We start from the raw sequence: 15,591 nt of genomic DNA on the forward strand, positions 1-15,591 counted from the left end.
AAAGGGTGCGTTGTAGGCATCACTTTCATTTTGTGGTATCCCGGGCTAACTTTCCCGCTGAGTAAATATCATTCTATAATATTTTTAATGTAAATGTTTTTAAAATTATGTTGGTTTGCTGGTTTAGCTTCTTTCATATCTGATTCTCTCATTTGTCTCCTTTTTGGAATATTATTTATAATAAATAAAATTCTAGAAAATTCGTTGATTGTTTTGACATTGAGGGAAATAAAGTAAATGTGGTTTAATTACATTCTACAACCATTTGTAGCTGGTTTATCACGCATTGTATTTTCCAACAAATTTTTTAAATAAATCTATAATCTTCAATCCCATTTATCCTCCATTATGTTCAAGATATAGTTCGAGATTGACCAAGACAGCAAAATATCATCCCATAAATCTTTTACTATAATAGATCTGACGCAATCCAGAGGAGCTACCTCTGTATAAATAAAGTTCTATTAAACTAATATTTTTATTTGTAATTTTAAAGCCTCGTTGGGCATATTCATTGGGAGTCTGGTCCCTGGCTTTGCAGCCCTTGCTTGGTCTTATGTTCCAAGGTAATTGATCGTTTCTCTGCTTCATAATCCGGTATGGGTCAGGGCAAAAAAGAAATAAATATTTGATTTTTGGAATAGACCGGTCGAATGGTCTATTTTCCAAAAAAAGGAAATTGATAAATAAAAATAATTAATTTGTGGTATTTGTAATACCACAAGATCTAAAAATTGGTCTAGTTACTTGGGTTCTCCTTGATTGACATATATCACAGCCATTTAATATCCCATGGACAGCTTTTTGTCTGTTTATTAAACTTTTGTTTGCAATAATGAACATATGTCACTTAAATCATGCTTAAATTATGATGTGCATCAATTTTAAAGCGTTGCACGTTGGGGGTAAATAATCATAATGATCTTCATAGACCTACCTTAAATATTTTTGAGCAATGTAGTTCAATTATTTAATCCTCAATTAAGACAAGTTCTTTAGTTTTACCCTAAAAGCAATTGTTTTCTGACTTTCTACTGGCCTTGTTGGAAAAAAATAGTCGTAAAAAACAAAGATTTCTTGGTTTTTATCATAATCCAAAATTTTATAAAAGAAAGATTTAAAGTACAGAAAACACCCATGTTATTAATTTGTAATATTTTTTACCCTTTTTAAGTAAGCATTTCCTTTGAAATCTCTCCGTACGATTTATTTTATTTTTTAAAGTAAGCATTTGCTTTCAATCGCTCTGATGGGGGTATTAAATAATGAAAATTAATAAAATAGTGTCCTTAAGTACTATTGAAAATTATGTAAAGAAATTATACCAATAAATATAGAAATTATATCTTATAATTAGAATATATTTGTTGAGTTTTTGTTTCAAGATCATAGATGTTATTATAAAAAGTCATATAATTAATAGTTTAATTTTTTTCTCTAAATATTGATTGTACAAATTATTGATGAATCGGGGTTGTCTTGTTCTACTGAAATCTTCCCTATAGAAGCCTGTCTTAATAAATCAAAAAATAATTTGGCTTTGTCTTCCTTGTCCAAATATTCCACATGCTCATTAAAGACAAATTTATTGGGAAGATTGTCAATATCAAGACATTTCTCGACATCATATTCGCTTATACTTTCATTATTGAATGATTCAATAATATCTTCGCCGTATTGTTCCCCTATGGAAATTTCATTATATTGCTCTAATAGTGTTTCATCTCTCATTGATTCAACTGTAAGCTTCAGCCTTTCATTAAAGAATTCGGGAATATTAAAATTATATTTTGTATTTATTTTATGATCTGGCGGTGCTGATATCCTGGCCCCACATATATTATCCCTATAATATTTACTATCGTACTCAATAATCTCATCTTCTAATTTTTTCCTCTTTATAGGAATATTAAAACTTTTTAAAAGTGTGCTGTCTAGACTTTGTAAATGTGTGCTGTCTCTTATCTCTTCGTCGTCTCTCATTGGTTCAATGGAGTAGTCACTGGTAATATCTGGCACTATTATATCTGAAATATAAACATCTTCTTGTTCGACCACCCTTTTCTCTCTATTTACCTTTATTTTCTTGTAATATCCCAAAAGTGTTAGTATCTCATTAGATTCATCTAGTAAATATTTTATCTTTTTGCAATATATCTTTACTACACATATTAGAATAGTTGTACTATTATTTAATGATGTTTCAATTAGCATTTTATTTATATCTGTCTGTTTTAAGTCTTGCTTTTTTATAGTGTTTTCTGATGTTTTTTTGCAGATTTTTAATATCAGCGGGATTGTATACATTAAAAAAGGAGGGAGAAAAAAATAATATTAAGGAGAAAATGATAGAAAATTGGAAACGAATAACCCAGCACATTAAAATGGTTAATGTTTACCATTTTTAAACAATAAGACAAGTATATACACAAAAAAGTGACGTGACTAAAGCACAAAAAAAAATGAGCATATACATACAAATAATAAGGATTCCACTTGTTATGGAAGTTTTTATGTATTCTTTAAATTATTATTTTTTACCGTTATTTTAGTATTAAATTTAATTTGTCCGTTTTTTTTAACCCTCAAATATGTCAAGTTATTCTTCATCAGATAATAGCGAAGAATACATTTCATCGGAATCAGAAACATTTGAATGTTCATTAATCTCTGAAATTCCTATGGATGATTTTTGTTTTCTACTTACAAGATGTAAATTCTTTAGTGATCCAGATAAACTTGTTTTTGTTGATAAAGTATTTGTAGTCTCTAATGATATCGTTTTATACTACATATTATTCCTAGACTATAATAAAATAATATCATTAGTAGATAAAAAAGTAAAAAAACATATTAACGCTCTAACTAATAAAAAAGATATCATCTTAGTATATATTGATAAGTTGTGTAATATCAATATACAAGAAATAGTAAAAGCGTACAAACATTTAAATATAACTGATACGACATATATAGTTATAAGCAAATGCTATAACCCGGCGCATGAAGAAAAAGAAGAATTTAAAGAATTATTTCCAGATTATAAGGAATCACTAGAAGTAATACCAGTTAGAATAGAAGAAATATTTTTGAGTGAATTTTCAAAGAAAAAAAATTTTACACTTGGAGGATTTCCATTTCAGCTGTGTTTAATTGAAGGTAAAGATATGAAGAAATATATAGAGATATTAGAAAAAGAAGTAGAACAAAAATAAATAAATTGAAAAAACAATACTAAATTTTTTGCATATTTTTGTAATTTGAAATCATCGGGGAATCATTATAAATATATATTATATAAGTGATCAAGCAACAAATAATGATGATTGGTCATGGCGTTTAAATAAACAACGCGAGAAAATTTTTCATGGGCAATCATCTATTCACATGATCCAAATCAAAATATATTGTTAAGATAAATGTGTGTATATATTTATAATATAAATTAAAAGACATAATGTTGCGAGGTCTGCTATCAATTTAAAATTATTGAAAATTTTAATCTACTTAATTTACGTAATCGAAAATGAAGAAATCTTAGCACATTTGTAAAAAATTTTGTATATTTGTTGGGTTTTGTTTTTGATGAAAGTAAATAAAATACAATCAAATTTAAGTGAACACTCTTTTTATATTAGTTATGTGTTACTTATATAAGAAACCAAGTTATCCTGTATTTTATAATTTTAATTTTACATCACATATTTCGATGTATATTTAAAATAACTCTGAGTGGTGGACTAAAATATAAATTTTACAAATTAGAAACGAATATAATAATATTATTTTCAATTCTGTGATCATATTACCTATAGAACTTTGATAAACATCCTTTTAATGCAACGGCACCCGTTCACACAATACGCAAACATACTAAATACCTAGTTTTTATGATAAATTTTTATTATGATAAAGATTTTGAGATTCTTGAACCATCAATGTGTTATTAGTAAAGATTATTAAAAATTTGATCTTAATATCTTGATAAATGTTTTATAAATTGAAACATATAAAATTTTTTAGCTATATAATTTGTCATAAAAGATTTTAAAAAAATGCTTTTAATAAGACTAAAGGTATTGCTTAATCTTAATATAAATATAAGCAAACATTTACTTTTATATTATCTATTCTAGTACAATGCAATACCTTGGTAGAAACTCAAACATTGATTTTTTGGTATATATTAGCTTAATATTATTTATTAAAAAACGGTTTTATTTCTAAATTAAAATACTATAATCATTTTTCACGATTTAGATTACACAATATAAAATCGAAACACTGCCATACTTGTTTTTATACTAATCGCCTCATGAAAAAAAGTATGTATTTTATTTTATAATGAATTGAAATGCATCAAATATTTTAAAACCTCCCCATTTTTGTATAAATACCTAATTACTCATACTATATTTATAATACTGCGTAAAAAATATATTTTGCTTTCAATTCATAATTTAACTTTTTAAAATTGAACTTTATAGTTACTAAATTGAAATATAAGTGAGGTGTATGATGTATAAATTTTAATGTTTAAATTGTATATCTGAATCTTTCATACATTCTTGAATCAAATCAAGGTTTTTACGTATACGTGTTAAATATTTATCAATGTTTTGATAAAACTTATTTATATTTTTAACTAAATATCTTAATTCTACTATAATTTCATTCATTTTAGCCACACTAATATCAATTTCTACTCGTAAACATTGTTCTGTATGATATAAAATTTTTGGAAGGGAAATATTATTAACCAACATATGCATGCAGTGTTCATATGTTTGATATCGATTAATAATATAACTATAATGTAATTTAACGTGCGTTTTATGAGTATTATTGGTTATGAAATCAAAAAGTATTCCAATAAAATCGAAAACAAATTCATAAAATTCAACCTTATTCTTCGTCAAGTTAGACGTATTAATGATTTTTTTTATCGAAAAAATGTACTTTTTTCCAAGTCTTTTTAGTCTTTGGCTTCTATCATAAATATATTTTTTATTTATATTTATCTCATATAAAACATCTTCGCTTATATTTAACTTGGCAGAAGAACTTTTTGAAATTTTTAATAAATTTTTTTTTATTTCTAAGATTTTTTCAAAATTATCTAAAGACTTACATAGTTCTTGAAATAATAAATAATGATCATCATTGTTTTTAATTAAATGTACATCTACAACGTTATAAAGATTATTGAGCTCGTCCTGGCTTAACATGATTAAACTTTGTTTAAAATATTCAAATTCCCTCATATTTACGTCTGTTCTTGATAATATAGAATGGTCTATTTGGATCTGACGACTTCTATAATTATTGACACAACCAGCGTGAAAGCTACAAAAAGAGTCTGAACAAAAAATCATCGAAATTATAACAATCATCACGTAATAAATTTTTATAACTTCATACATGGGGTTGTTTTGGATGCAAATACAAGTTATATTACTCAATGTTTGTGTTGCGTCAACAAAATTTTAATTTATATAACTTTAAAATTTTATCTCCTGTATTTTCAATTCTTTTTATGTTGCTTACATGAAATCATCTTCGTTATGCAATTATAATAGAAAATAAAGAAATAATTAATGCTCAAAGTTATTTTAGTTTTGTAATATGTAATTGCTACGCCTTGCTTTGTGTGTATCACGATCCAAAATTACCAAAAAATTTGGAATTTTGTAAGTATTATTTTCAGTGAATCTAACTTATTAATAAATTGTTTTGTTTGGATGACGTCCAAATTATTCAACTTTTGAAAAACAGTCTACGAAAATATTTACTTATGGATTTAATAAACTTAAATACTTTTTGTCTAGCAATGTTCGCGAAATCTAAATAATAAATAAAAAATAGTATATATCATTTACTAAATTATTAAAATCCGAATTCACGGCTATACATATACTATAATATTTCAAATATAATGACTTATACTAAAGTAATTATTAATAATTGATATGATATGAAAAATATAAGCCAGGTTATAAAATCATTTTGAAATGAAGTTGCATTGAAAAAAATTGGGTTCAAAATTTTATATTTCATTTTGTAATTAATCATGCACCGACTGAGCAAGATAAATTGCCTGTAGATGGACTGAAAGTATTAGCTATATATAGCAACTAGTGTTAAAAGAACCATATAGACAATATGATTGCTCAATCATAATATGGGTACAAATTACATTGAAATGCATTTTAGTAGAGGTTTACGATAAGGATAATAAAGACATCAATTACTCATCTAAAAGGATTTATTCAAAATACATAAAAAATACACCAAAATATAATATGTGCCAAATGATATGATTTAAGTAATAATTTAAAGCACAAAGACAATTTCTAATATAAAATAACGTCATATATAAATGTTGCTATTTTGGGAACGATAAAAAACTTAATGAAACAATAAATAAATTAGACTGGGTTAAAATATCAACTATATGCTAAGGTAATAAACTGGTAGTTTTTTATAAACCAAATCATGTTAAATGTAATTTTTAGATATAAATAAGCAGTAAACATATAAATGCCATTTTTTAACAAGAAAAAAAAATTTATGGTATAATTGTCGGATGTTTGTTTCAAAACACCGGATCATTTGAAAAAAGATTTATCAGGAAAAATATTAACAATGAGCATTTATGAACTCAATATGCGAATATATATAAATCACAATTCTCATATAATATATAATATTGGACACGCTGATATGAAAACATATGCAATATATAACCTATTGCATAATAGTTATTTTTCCAAATTACTTTTTATTCCATGGTGATTTGAACACTGGTTGTTTGATTCCTCATTATACTTTATATGATTATTTCTACAATAGTTTTTAAAGCTTAAGATACATTTTCTATGTATTTTATGAAGTTAAATCTTCAATTATTCCTCTTTCGTTGTTTTGACCTAAGATATATAGACATAAGTTATGATGATAAAATTCTGATATTTCGAGATATATATAGTATGGAATTATAAAAGTGTAGCCAATTCTAAAAAGCTCTTTAATAAATTCATCATAGTCGTTAGAGTAAATGATATTTGTGGAAAAAATCAAGAATATCAAGATTTCTATCCAAAATTTTGATTTAAATTTTTACAAAAAATATTCAGCTATGAATATTTTCTTTTTATATATAAATTAATTAAGAGAGATGGCAACCTCATTCTTTAGATACTCCCACAGGGCACTAATTCGTCAGCTCCTAATGATAAATTATATTTTAATAATCAGACAATTCTATTTGTCTTAGGAAACAGCACAATAATATTTTTAGTTATAACAAAAATCTTGCATTAGTGTTATATGTTTAAGTTTTTAAATAAGGGGTTCTTTATTTCCTTAGGTATGTTGAAATATATTGCATACCATTCACAAATCACTTATGCTACATTTACAATTTTTTTTTGCACATTCATTGTCATATATCTTTATAAGCATTTTTGCGATTAATGACTAATCTATATATATTTGTTATTAAAATAAAAAAATCTCTTATTCATTACACACAATTAAAAATTCATAACTTGATAAAATACAATGAATTAGCGACTTTACCTTTCGTATTATTTTACTACCATATTATGAGAATGTTTTTTCACTGCATAAAACAAAGATATGGTAAAAATCAATTCACCTATTATTTAAATATGATTTAAGCGTAGAATCATATTTTTGAACAAACGAATAGATCATAGTTTGATTTACTCCGTGCATTAGAAAGTAAATTTTTTTCATATGTTCTATGCGATCTTAATTTGTATCATATTTAGTGAGTTATAATTACTTTAGTCCTACGTCGATAGATAATGAGATTTCTTTCATACTCAAAATTTAACATAATATTGTTTTTTTTCAAGAAATTAAAACCTTCATATGGTTTATAAGTGGCTTCAAAGAATTTTATCATATGAACCGACCGAAGAACCAAACAAGCCACACTGGATGGGATTCCCTTAATTTTTGTTTTAGTATCTTTATTTCTATCGGCCGTTTGCAATAATATAGGTAAATTTCCGTGCATTCATGCTTTTTTTATGAAATATGTATACTAAGCATCATGATATTTTCTCAATTTAATACGAATGTAAGCCTATGTTGGAATCATTGATAACTTTCTATATGATATAGGATTTTTGCTATGATTTTTTGCTACTAACTTTTCATGCATATTTCAGAAAAAAAATTATCTTTATATTCTATAGCAAAAAAGGAATTGACGACAAAAGAATGTGTTAAAAAAATATGCTTTTTACGCATCAAAATAAAGATAAAGTGATTGTAATCTAATTATCGACAATTTTTTCTTATAAAACATTTATCAAAAAGCTCTTAATAATCTTGAATTTTTTTAGTTTCTCAATGTGAAAATGGAATTTTTGTTTATGTTTGTACTATTAAAAGCTATTTATTAATATTGGGTGTTGTTTGCAGTAAATTGTTATCCCGTATTTTAAAAAAACGCGTTGTGGACATTCTGAATACGATAATATTAGAATATTAAAGGACATAGCCATTTGATTTCAAAATAATCTTAATTGCCAAAAATAAAACATAAATAGCCGGAAAATAGATTTTCATGAGTAACAAAAAGAGAATTCTGCATTTAATCATAAAACATATATAATTGATTAATCAATAATTACGAAGCTCATGGCGGATCTTTTAAAAACCTGAAATGAATGATTTAATTTAAAAAGATAAAAATAATAATAAATAGAATGATAAATTTTTCTAATGTGTACTTATGCTATATACACAAACTCCTCTGAAAAATATAAATTTAGATTTTAGTTGAAGGATTTAGAATGATTTTCTTATTGTGGTACCCTCTAGTGAGGGAGCCAAAACGAAAATATTGCTCCAACAGGGAGCGGATACAAGTTTGTTTTTTAAATGATTTATTAGGGGTGGAACTCATCTTTGTGGTTCCTATGTTGGCTTTGTTGTAATTAATATTAATCTTGTTTATTATCATTTTGTCGCACCCTTCTTTGAATATTTTTTATTTATAAAAAATAATTTCTAGAAAATTCATTTTTGTTAAATATTGAGATAAATAAAAAATAGAAGAAATGTAAAAATTATGTGGTAGGATACCACACTTATGTATCTATATAAAGACTAAATCAACAAAATCCCTACGTTAAATTACACTGACTTTTTTCGGGCGATAGATTAATTAAAAATTCTCAATAAAAAACGTCTAATATAAAACAAAAGAAGATTAATGTAATTATATATATGCTGTATCTATTCTTTCATTTACTTGTAGAATGGTTTTTATTGTTAAACTATATTACATAGATTTTCATGCATTTAATCCTAATTGTCTCGTTTGTCCATGATTAATCGTAAATAAGCAGAATTTCTCATAAAAAGTTTAGGCCATGAGCTTTTAGGACAAATTTATATTGTAGGAAGTGTCACACGTGTCAAATACGCCGTGTACTAGTTTTGATATATTAGACTTGTCATTTCTTTGAATATTTTATAATAAATAAACCAATGTTTTCATCTAAAATAAGGTGCCCTTAGCCCAGTGGTAGAAAGCGATGCTTCCATTGAAAAATGGCTGAGTTCGATTCCCGGGGCACAAAAATTGTTTCTACTTTCTATGTTGAAGTTGGAACAACTCAGATGATGAAAATGTCCACGATATTCATTAATTTGATTCAATGAAACTTGTGTGTGTCCAGCCACAAGAGGATTAGCATCTTTGTAGAAACGCACCTCAAAGCCAAAAAGCAGTATCGCCCTTGTGGTGACTTAATAATACATAAAGGTATCTAATGGGTACGGCCTAGTTAGAGCCCATGGCTGGTGCACTCTAGAGTGGGATCATTAAGCTAACTTAGAGACTAGACGAAGTAGGGCAATAGAAGGTCTCGTGGACCCCATCCTAGAAGATTTTGTAACACGGTGGTCGAAACTAGTGGTAGACTGGTGGTCAACGCAGCCCAATAAAAATTGCGGACGGTGATGTGGTATGTAAGAAGTCGTGTGTGCAATACAGATTATTGTGGAGATCTTTGAGTTAGTACAATTATGTCTTTCCTTGGGTTATAGATAACCATGACCGTTAAGTATATCCGCTGTGAGGTCACTCTGGACGCAATTTGAGGTATAAATGGAAAGTGTTCTCCTGGAGCCAAAGTCCATTAAATACGGCGGAGCCTGGTGCGCCGTTAAGTTGCATGGAGAGAGTTTTAGTGAGTAAGAATCTTACAATACCAATTGGAGAAGGATAACACTAAAATTCTTCTGGTTCCTATGTAAGGGTTCTCTCTACCTCTTAATTGCAAGAAAAAGAAAATACATCCAAAAATACTATTATAAAATTTAACAAACAAAAAAGTGTACAAAATTAAATTCTATTTATTTTTTTTGTTTTTTCTTCAATATTTCTACTAATGCGTTGTGTATCTTTATTCCCACTTCCCCATTTATCTCATATAATATGTCGTGATTACTTAATAATTCCTTGATGTTTTGTAAATTTTTTTCACTTTCATTCTCATGATTTGTGACCTCATTTTTAAAGGTGTCTATTATAACTTCTGGCAGCAATGTAATAGCCGCTCTTTTAATGTTTTTTGCTATAATTATTTCTATTCTTTTGATATAATTATTTTTAATTTCGGTCTGATATTTTTCTATTAAAACATTGTTATTTTTATCTTTTTTAATCTCTTTATCATTGAAAATTTTGCTTATTTCTTTTATGCCTTTTTCTATTAATTCTTTTGAATGTTTATCCTTATTTTCGCATAAAACTGCAATATTTTTGAAAAAAGCTTCTCTTTTTATTTCATTTAATTTTTTTCTTAGTTGTTTTTTCTGTACTTTCTTTATTGTTTTTTCTAATCTAAAATCATTTGTAATGATTTCTAGCTCATTTAAAACCACATCATTGTTCTTATTAATCTCGGAAATATTAATATTCAGGGTTTGTTTTATTTCTTCTATGGTGATTTTATATTTTGTATTATCAAAAATACAATAAACATCTCTTAACCCCGTAAATGGAGCTATAAATATAACAACATACTCAAAAAATTCAAGATTGCAGTGTAAAATTTCATCTTTCAGAATAAAAATTTTTCTATAAATTTTCATTAAATCAATATCATATACTTTGCATATTTTTGTGTTATGTGATTGTTCAATATTTTCTTGTATTAAAATACTAGTTCCAATTTTTTTTAGTTTGTTAAATATATATTCGGTGTTAACATCGTTACTATTGATAAATCTCTCTCCGGCTATAAACAAACAAATTTTTAACATTTCCTCTCCTAATCTCGAATTGTATAGTATTTGAAGTTCTGTTTTATTTAATATGGATTTTATTGATCTGTGCTCCCAAAATTTCACATTTTTTATTAGTGAATTTGCAGTTGTTTTATCTATTAGCTCTTCATGTAATAATATTTGTACAAATATTATATTTAGGGCGGTCTTAGGTTTATTTATTAGTTGATCAATAATAAACTCGACTTGATTATTTTTTTGTAATAAGCGATAAAATAATTCTATTTCTTTATATTGATTATTTGTTTTAATATAGGTAACCCTTTTAAAAATATCCTCGAATTCATAAAATAATTTTCTTCTGATGATTTTGTGTAGACATTTGTATAATGAGTAACAACGATCTCCAGATGGCGGATAAAACACTATCTGTTTATTTACTCTGTCTAATTTGATAAAAATTTTATTTTCAATTTTGATTTCATTGGTCGAGCATTTAAGTGAATTCACGTAAGAATTAAATTTAAAGTCCTGAATTGTCGCAAACTTGTTTAGTTTAACAATATTCTTTAGCATATCGCCATTATTTTTATTATTTCGATAGTAGTTAGAAATAAACAATGAGTAAAACTGTTCACTCTTAGTTTCGTCTAAATTAAGTGAAAATATATAACGAATACTTTCATATTCAATCCAAAAGGCAATCCATACCATATTTTTAAAATATTTGTGAGTTATTGGTAAATGATAATTGTTAAAAGCCATTTCGTCACATTTTCCATCAAATTTGGTTTTTGATAATAATTTTGCAAAAAAGCTATTTTTTTTAACAATATATTCATAATAAATTCCTTTCCTGCTTGATTTCCTTTCTTTATTTTCTTTCTTTAATCTTCTCATTATTTTCTTTATAATTTGATCATGATAATTGTAATTATAAACCAATATTACAAAATCGAAATAGTTAATTGTTTCATATTTTATTATTTGTTCTTCTAGTACTTTATTAAGACTGTAAATATCCATATTGTCAATTATAAAGTCTTTTGTAAATTGACTCGTTTCTGCTTTTATATTTCCCCTTATTACATTATTTTCTTGATCAAAATCTATCATCACTCGTAAGTATTTTTTATTATAATCAAATCTATAAAAATTATTTCTCTTTATAAGATTTAGTATCTGTTTATAAATTTCTTTGTATCCAATTTTTTCATTTTGTGTTAAAAATAACAAAGAAAATATAAAAATTAAATTCATGGGGGCAAATTGTCAGTCTTGAAATATTATAATGAAAATTTTTTTAATAAAAAAAATCATTAACGTTACTTTTAAAAAAATATTATTGACTCGCACAAAAAAATTATTTTATTGTAATTTTGTTATAAGATAAAATAAATTATTGATATAAATTCAGCTCAGCAGGATACTTACAGCCCATGCATTTGAGGTGTAAGATTTTTTTTTCGAACCTCGAAAACGAAGTGCAAAAAAAGTAGAAGCAAAAAGAGACAAAAATTAATAAGCACTTATGATTATAAAAAAACCAAATAAAAAAAAATTTAGATACAGAAATTTGGTTTAAAAAAAAAAGTATTAATCATTTTAATAATTATGCATTTTTTGCCCCTAACTTGCTGGATTTGAGGTCTAAAATGCCCCTTCTCAGAGGGTGTTCGCATTATTTTTTTGAACCGCAAAAACGAAGTGCAAATTCGGAGCAGTAAACATTAACACTCAAATACTTGCATCTTTAAACAATATCAATACCAAATTAATATATATTTTTAAATAAAATACAATTTAAAAAACGAATGTCTTTACTAAACTATAATTTTTTAATTGTTTTAACAATTTTTATTAAAAAACAGTCTAGATTTTAAAATATGTATTAAATTTTTTTGTATTTAAATCATATTTCTTCTTTCAATTGTTCGTTCATTTTAAAAGAAGATTATGAAGAAATCACCTAATATAATTAAGAAACAACCAAAAAAATTTAAAAAATCGAAACATATAAAACGCATAAAAAATAAAATGATCAAAATTTTATTTAACATAAATTTTCCTATCTAAGTATATTCTTATTTATTTTTTATAATATAAGAACTACCTAGTAATTTTTGTCTCTTCATTCCTCCTCCTTTTTTTGCACTTCGTTTTAGGGTTCGAAAAAAAAATCTTACACCCTCAAATGCGTGGGTTGTTAGTTTTCTTTGGCCAAATAAACTTAATCCATAAGTATTTATAATTATTTTTTTTATTCTAGATTCTAATTTGGCAATTATTGACAACAAGAAAAAGATTTCAATAAATAACTTGTTTGGCCTAAAAATTATTTAACATGCACAGTTGTAAATAATGATGCATAAGTGCTATGCGATATGGTATATTGATCGTAGATTTATATATATAATTCAATTTAAATTTTTTTGTTCAAATAAAATTCTATTTACTAATCACTGGGAAGATTGTTGGCTAAAAGCAGCATTAGTGTGAAAAAATATTAAGGGTCAAAATTTTGAAAAAATTGCTCCTTTTAAAAAAAAAGATAGATATTATAAGTAATTAAGATATTGGTAGGTTGATATAAGCCAATTAAAGTAGAAAAAACCAAATAAAAAAATGAGGTTTAAATACAGCCAAAGTATTAACTGAAACTTGCCTTTTAAAAGTCAAAGTTTTAATAAGCACGCACAGATTTTATAATTTGAAATTTTTTAAAAATAGAAAGATAAAACATTTATTATGGCTAAAAATTTTTTGTAGATCTTTTTAAAAAAAGTAATCCAATTTTTATAGTATTGGGTCATAATAAACAAAGCGTAAGTTACATCTTTTAAAAATTCTATAAAGTAAATATTTTATGATAGGTATTCGAATAAACTTTGACAAATAAAACCGATTAAATAGTTGTAGAGGAAGAAATAAAAATAATATGTAAAAAGCATAAGAAAAGTTACATAGAGGTGCAAAACCAATTCTTTATAACTTAGAAACGACTATATTTGGCCTGATATTATAACACTAACCAAAAGAGAATAGATATTGTACTATACGTAAGATGTATAATCCTAAGAAAAACAAAAAATTTAAAGTCGTAACAACGTATTCTTCGGGCGAAAAGATAAGTTTAGAAATTAAACTCTATAAACAAATTTAAATAATAAAAGGATTAGATTATTACACCAGAAAAGGATTTGCTAAAAATTTTAACAATAGGTCCGGGTAAAAAGTAGCCCTATTTATAAAGGAAATTAATAATCAGATACCGATAAAAACGCTTGTTAGGACAGCTCAAAAGAAAATTTCAGCAATTGTGTTATGAATATTGCAAGTACAAATGATGTTAAGGTACATTATACGACACAATTCCATCATCAATCGAACGGAAGAGTGGAAATGTCTAATAGGACACTACAAGAGATGGTGAATAGAAACTATGATGATAAGTTTTAGAAAGCAAAAGTGCAGAATGCTATTCTAATATATAATAGTTTTTATCACGTAAGATTGTATGCATACCAAACAAATCATCGGATAAAAAATATAAAGAATTGGTTAAAACAACACAATTTAATAATATATTACAATATTTAAAGGCAAAAATAAATTGCCGAAGATAGAAGTCTTTTCTAAGGAGATTACGGGGTTCATAAAGAACGAAAATGTGACAAAATGGAAACCGAGATATTTGAAAAAGGATATATTTCCACTGATTTGGGAGAAAATCTATATTTAATAAAAATGGGTACCAAGTCTTACAAAGACATGCCTCTTAATTAGAAAGACTTGTGGACAAAAAGTTAATTCGAAAAAGAAAAAGTTGTTGATTATAATAATTAAAATAAATTAACCCCTATTTAAAAATAAATCCATAGTCAAACAGTAGTCGGAAACAAATATTATTTTATTCAATATCTATAAAGAATGTCATATTTAATATCATTGTCACATTATATTTTAATGATCTAGTACATCTACAACCTAAAATTAAACTAAAATTTTAAATGGACATAACCACATAGCTGTACTGTTAATTGCTTAAATGCAAAAGTATGAGGTTTTTTTTGTCATTAAAAGCAAAATAACAGATCAAAGAAAATTCCATAGAATGAAAAATTTCAATTGTGTGAAACCTTGAATACAAAAGGGGTTCTCATATCAACTATGTTTTTTAGCAAAGTTTAATCAATCACGTTTATCTTATATAATCATTAAAGTGTTGTGCAAAGTCTTTCTAGCGTTATGTTTATATTTAAGATATTTTTTTTTAGTCCAATGTTGTAATTGTCATATATTATGCTTTTAAAT

General features: G+C 25.7%; 4 protein-coding genes across 4 annotated transcripts; 1 reads left to right on the forward strand and 3 right to left on the reverse strand.

Moving 5' to 3' along the window:
- Positions 1–1,437: 1,437 nt before the first annotated feature.
- VNE69_02243 (putative double-strand-break repair protein RAD21) lies at positions 1,438–2,307 on the reverse strand (the record flags this gene model as incomplete). The annotated part of the gene is made up of 1 exon (XM_065472797.1): positions 1,438–2,307. One exon carries the CDS (start codon positions 2,305–2,307, stop codon positions 1,438–1,440), a length of 870 nt encoding a protein of 289 aa, XP_065328869.1.
- Positions 2,308–2,591: 284 nt separating this feature from the next.
- Positions 2,592–3,215, forward strand: VNE69_02244 (BRCA2 and CDKN1A-interacting protein; the record flags this gene model as incomplete). Its single annotated transcript, XM_065472798.1, has 1 exon — positions 2,592–3,215. The coding sequence occupies one exon, from the start codon at positions 2,592–2,594 to the stop codon at positions 3,213–3,215; it is 624 nt and encodes a 207-aa protein (XP_065328870.1).
- A 1,314-nt stretch (positions 3,216–4,529) lies between these two features.
- VNE69_02245 (putative SP-containing protein) lies at positions 4,530–5,423 on the reverse strand (the record flags this gene model as incomplete). Its single annotated transcript, XM_065472799.1, has 1 exon — positions 4,530–5,423. The coding sequence occupies one exon, from the start codon at positions 5,421–5,423 to the stop codon at positions 4,530–4,532; it is 894 nt and encodes a 297-aa protein (XP_065328871.1).
- Positions 5,424–10,401: 4,978 nt separating this feature from the next.
- VNE69_02246 (uncharacterized protein) lies at positions 10,402–12,537 on the reverse strand (the record flags this gene model as incomplete). The annotated part of the gene is made up of 1 exon (XM_065472800.1): positions 10,402–12,537. One exon carries the CDS (start codon positions 12,535–12,537, stop codon positions 10,402–10,404), a length of 2,136 nt encoding a protein of 711 aa, XP_065328872.1.
- Between the last annotated feature and the right edge of the window lie 3,054 nt (positions 12,538–15,591).

This window comes from Vairimorpha necatrix, chromosome 2 (assembly GCF_036630325.1).
Source record: "Vairimorpha necatrix chromosome 2, complete sequence".
Classification (NCBI taxonomy): Eukaryota; Fungi; Microsporidia; family Nosematidae; genus Vairimorpha; species Vairimorpha necatrix.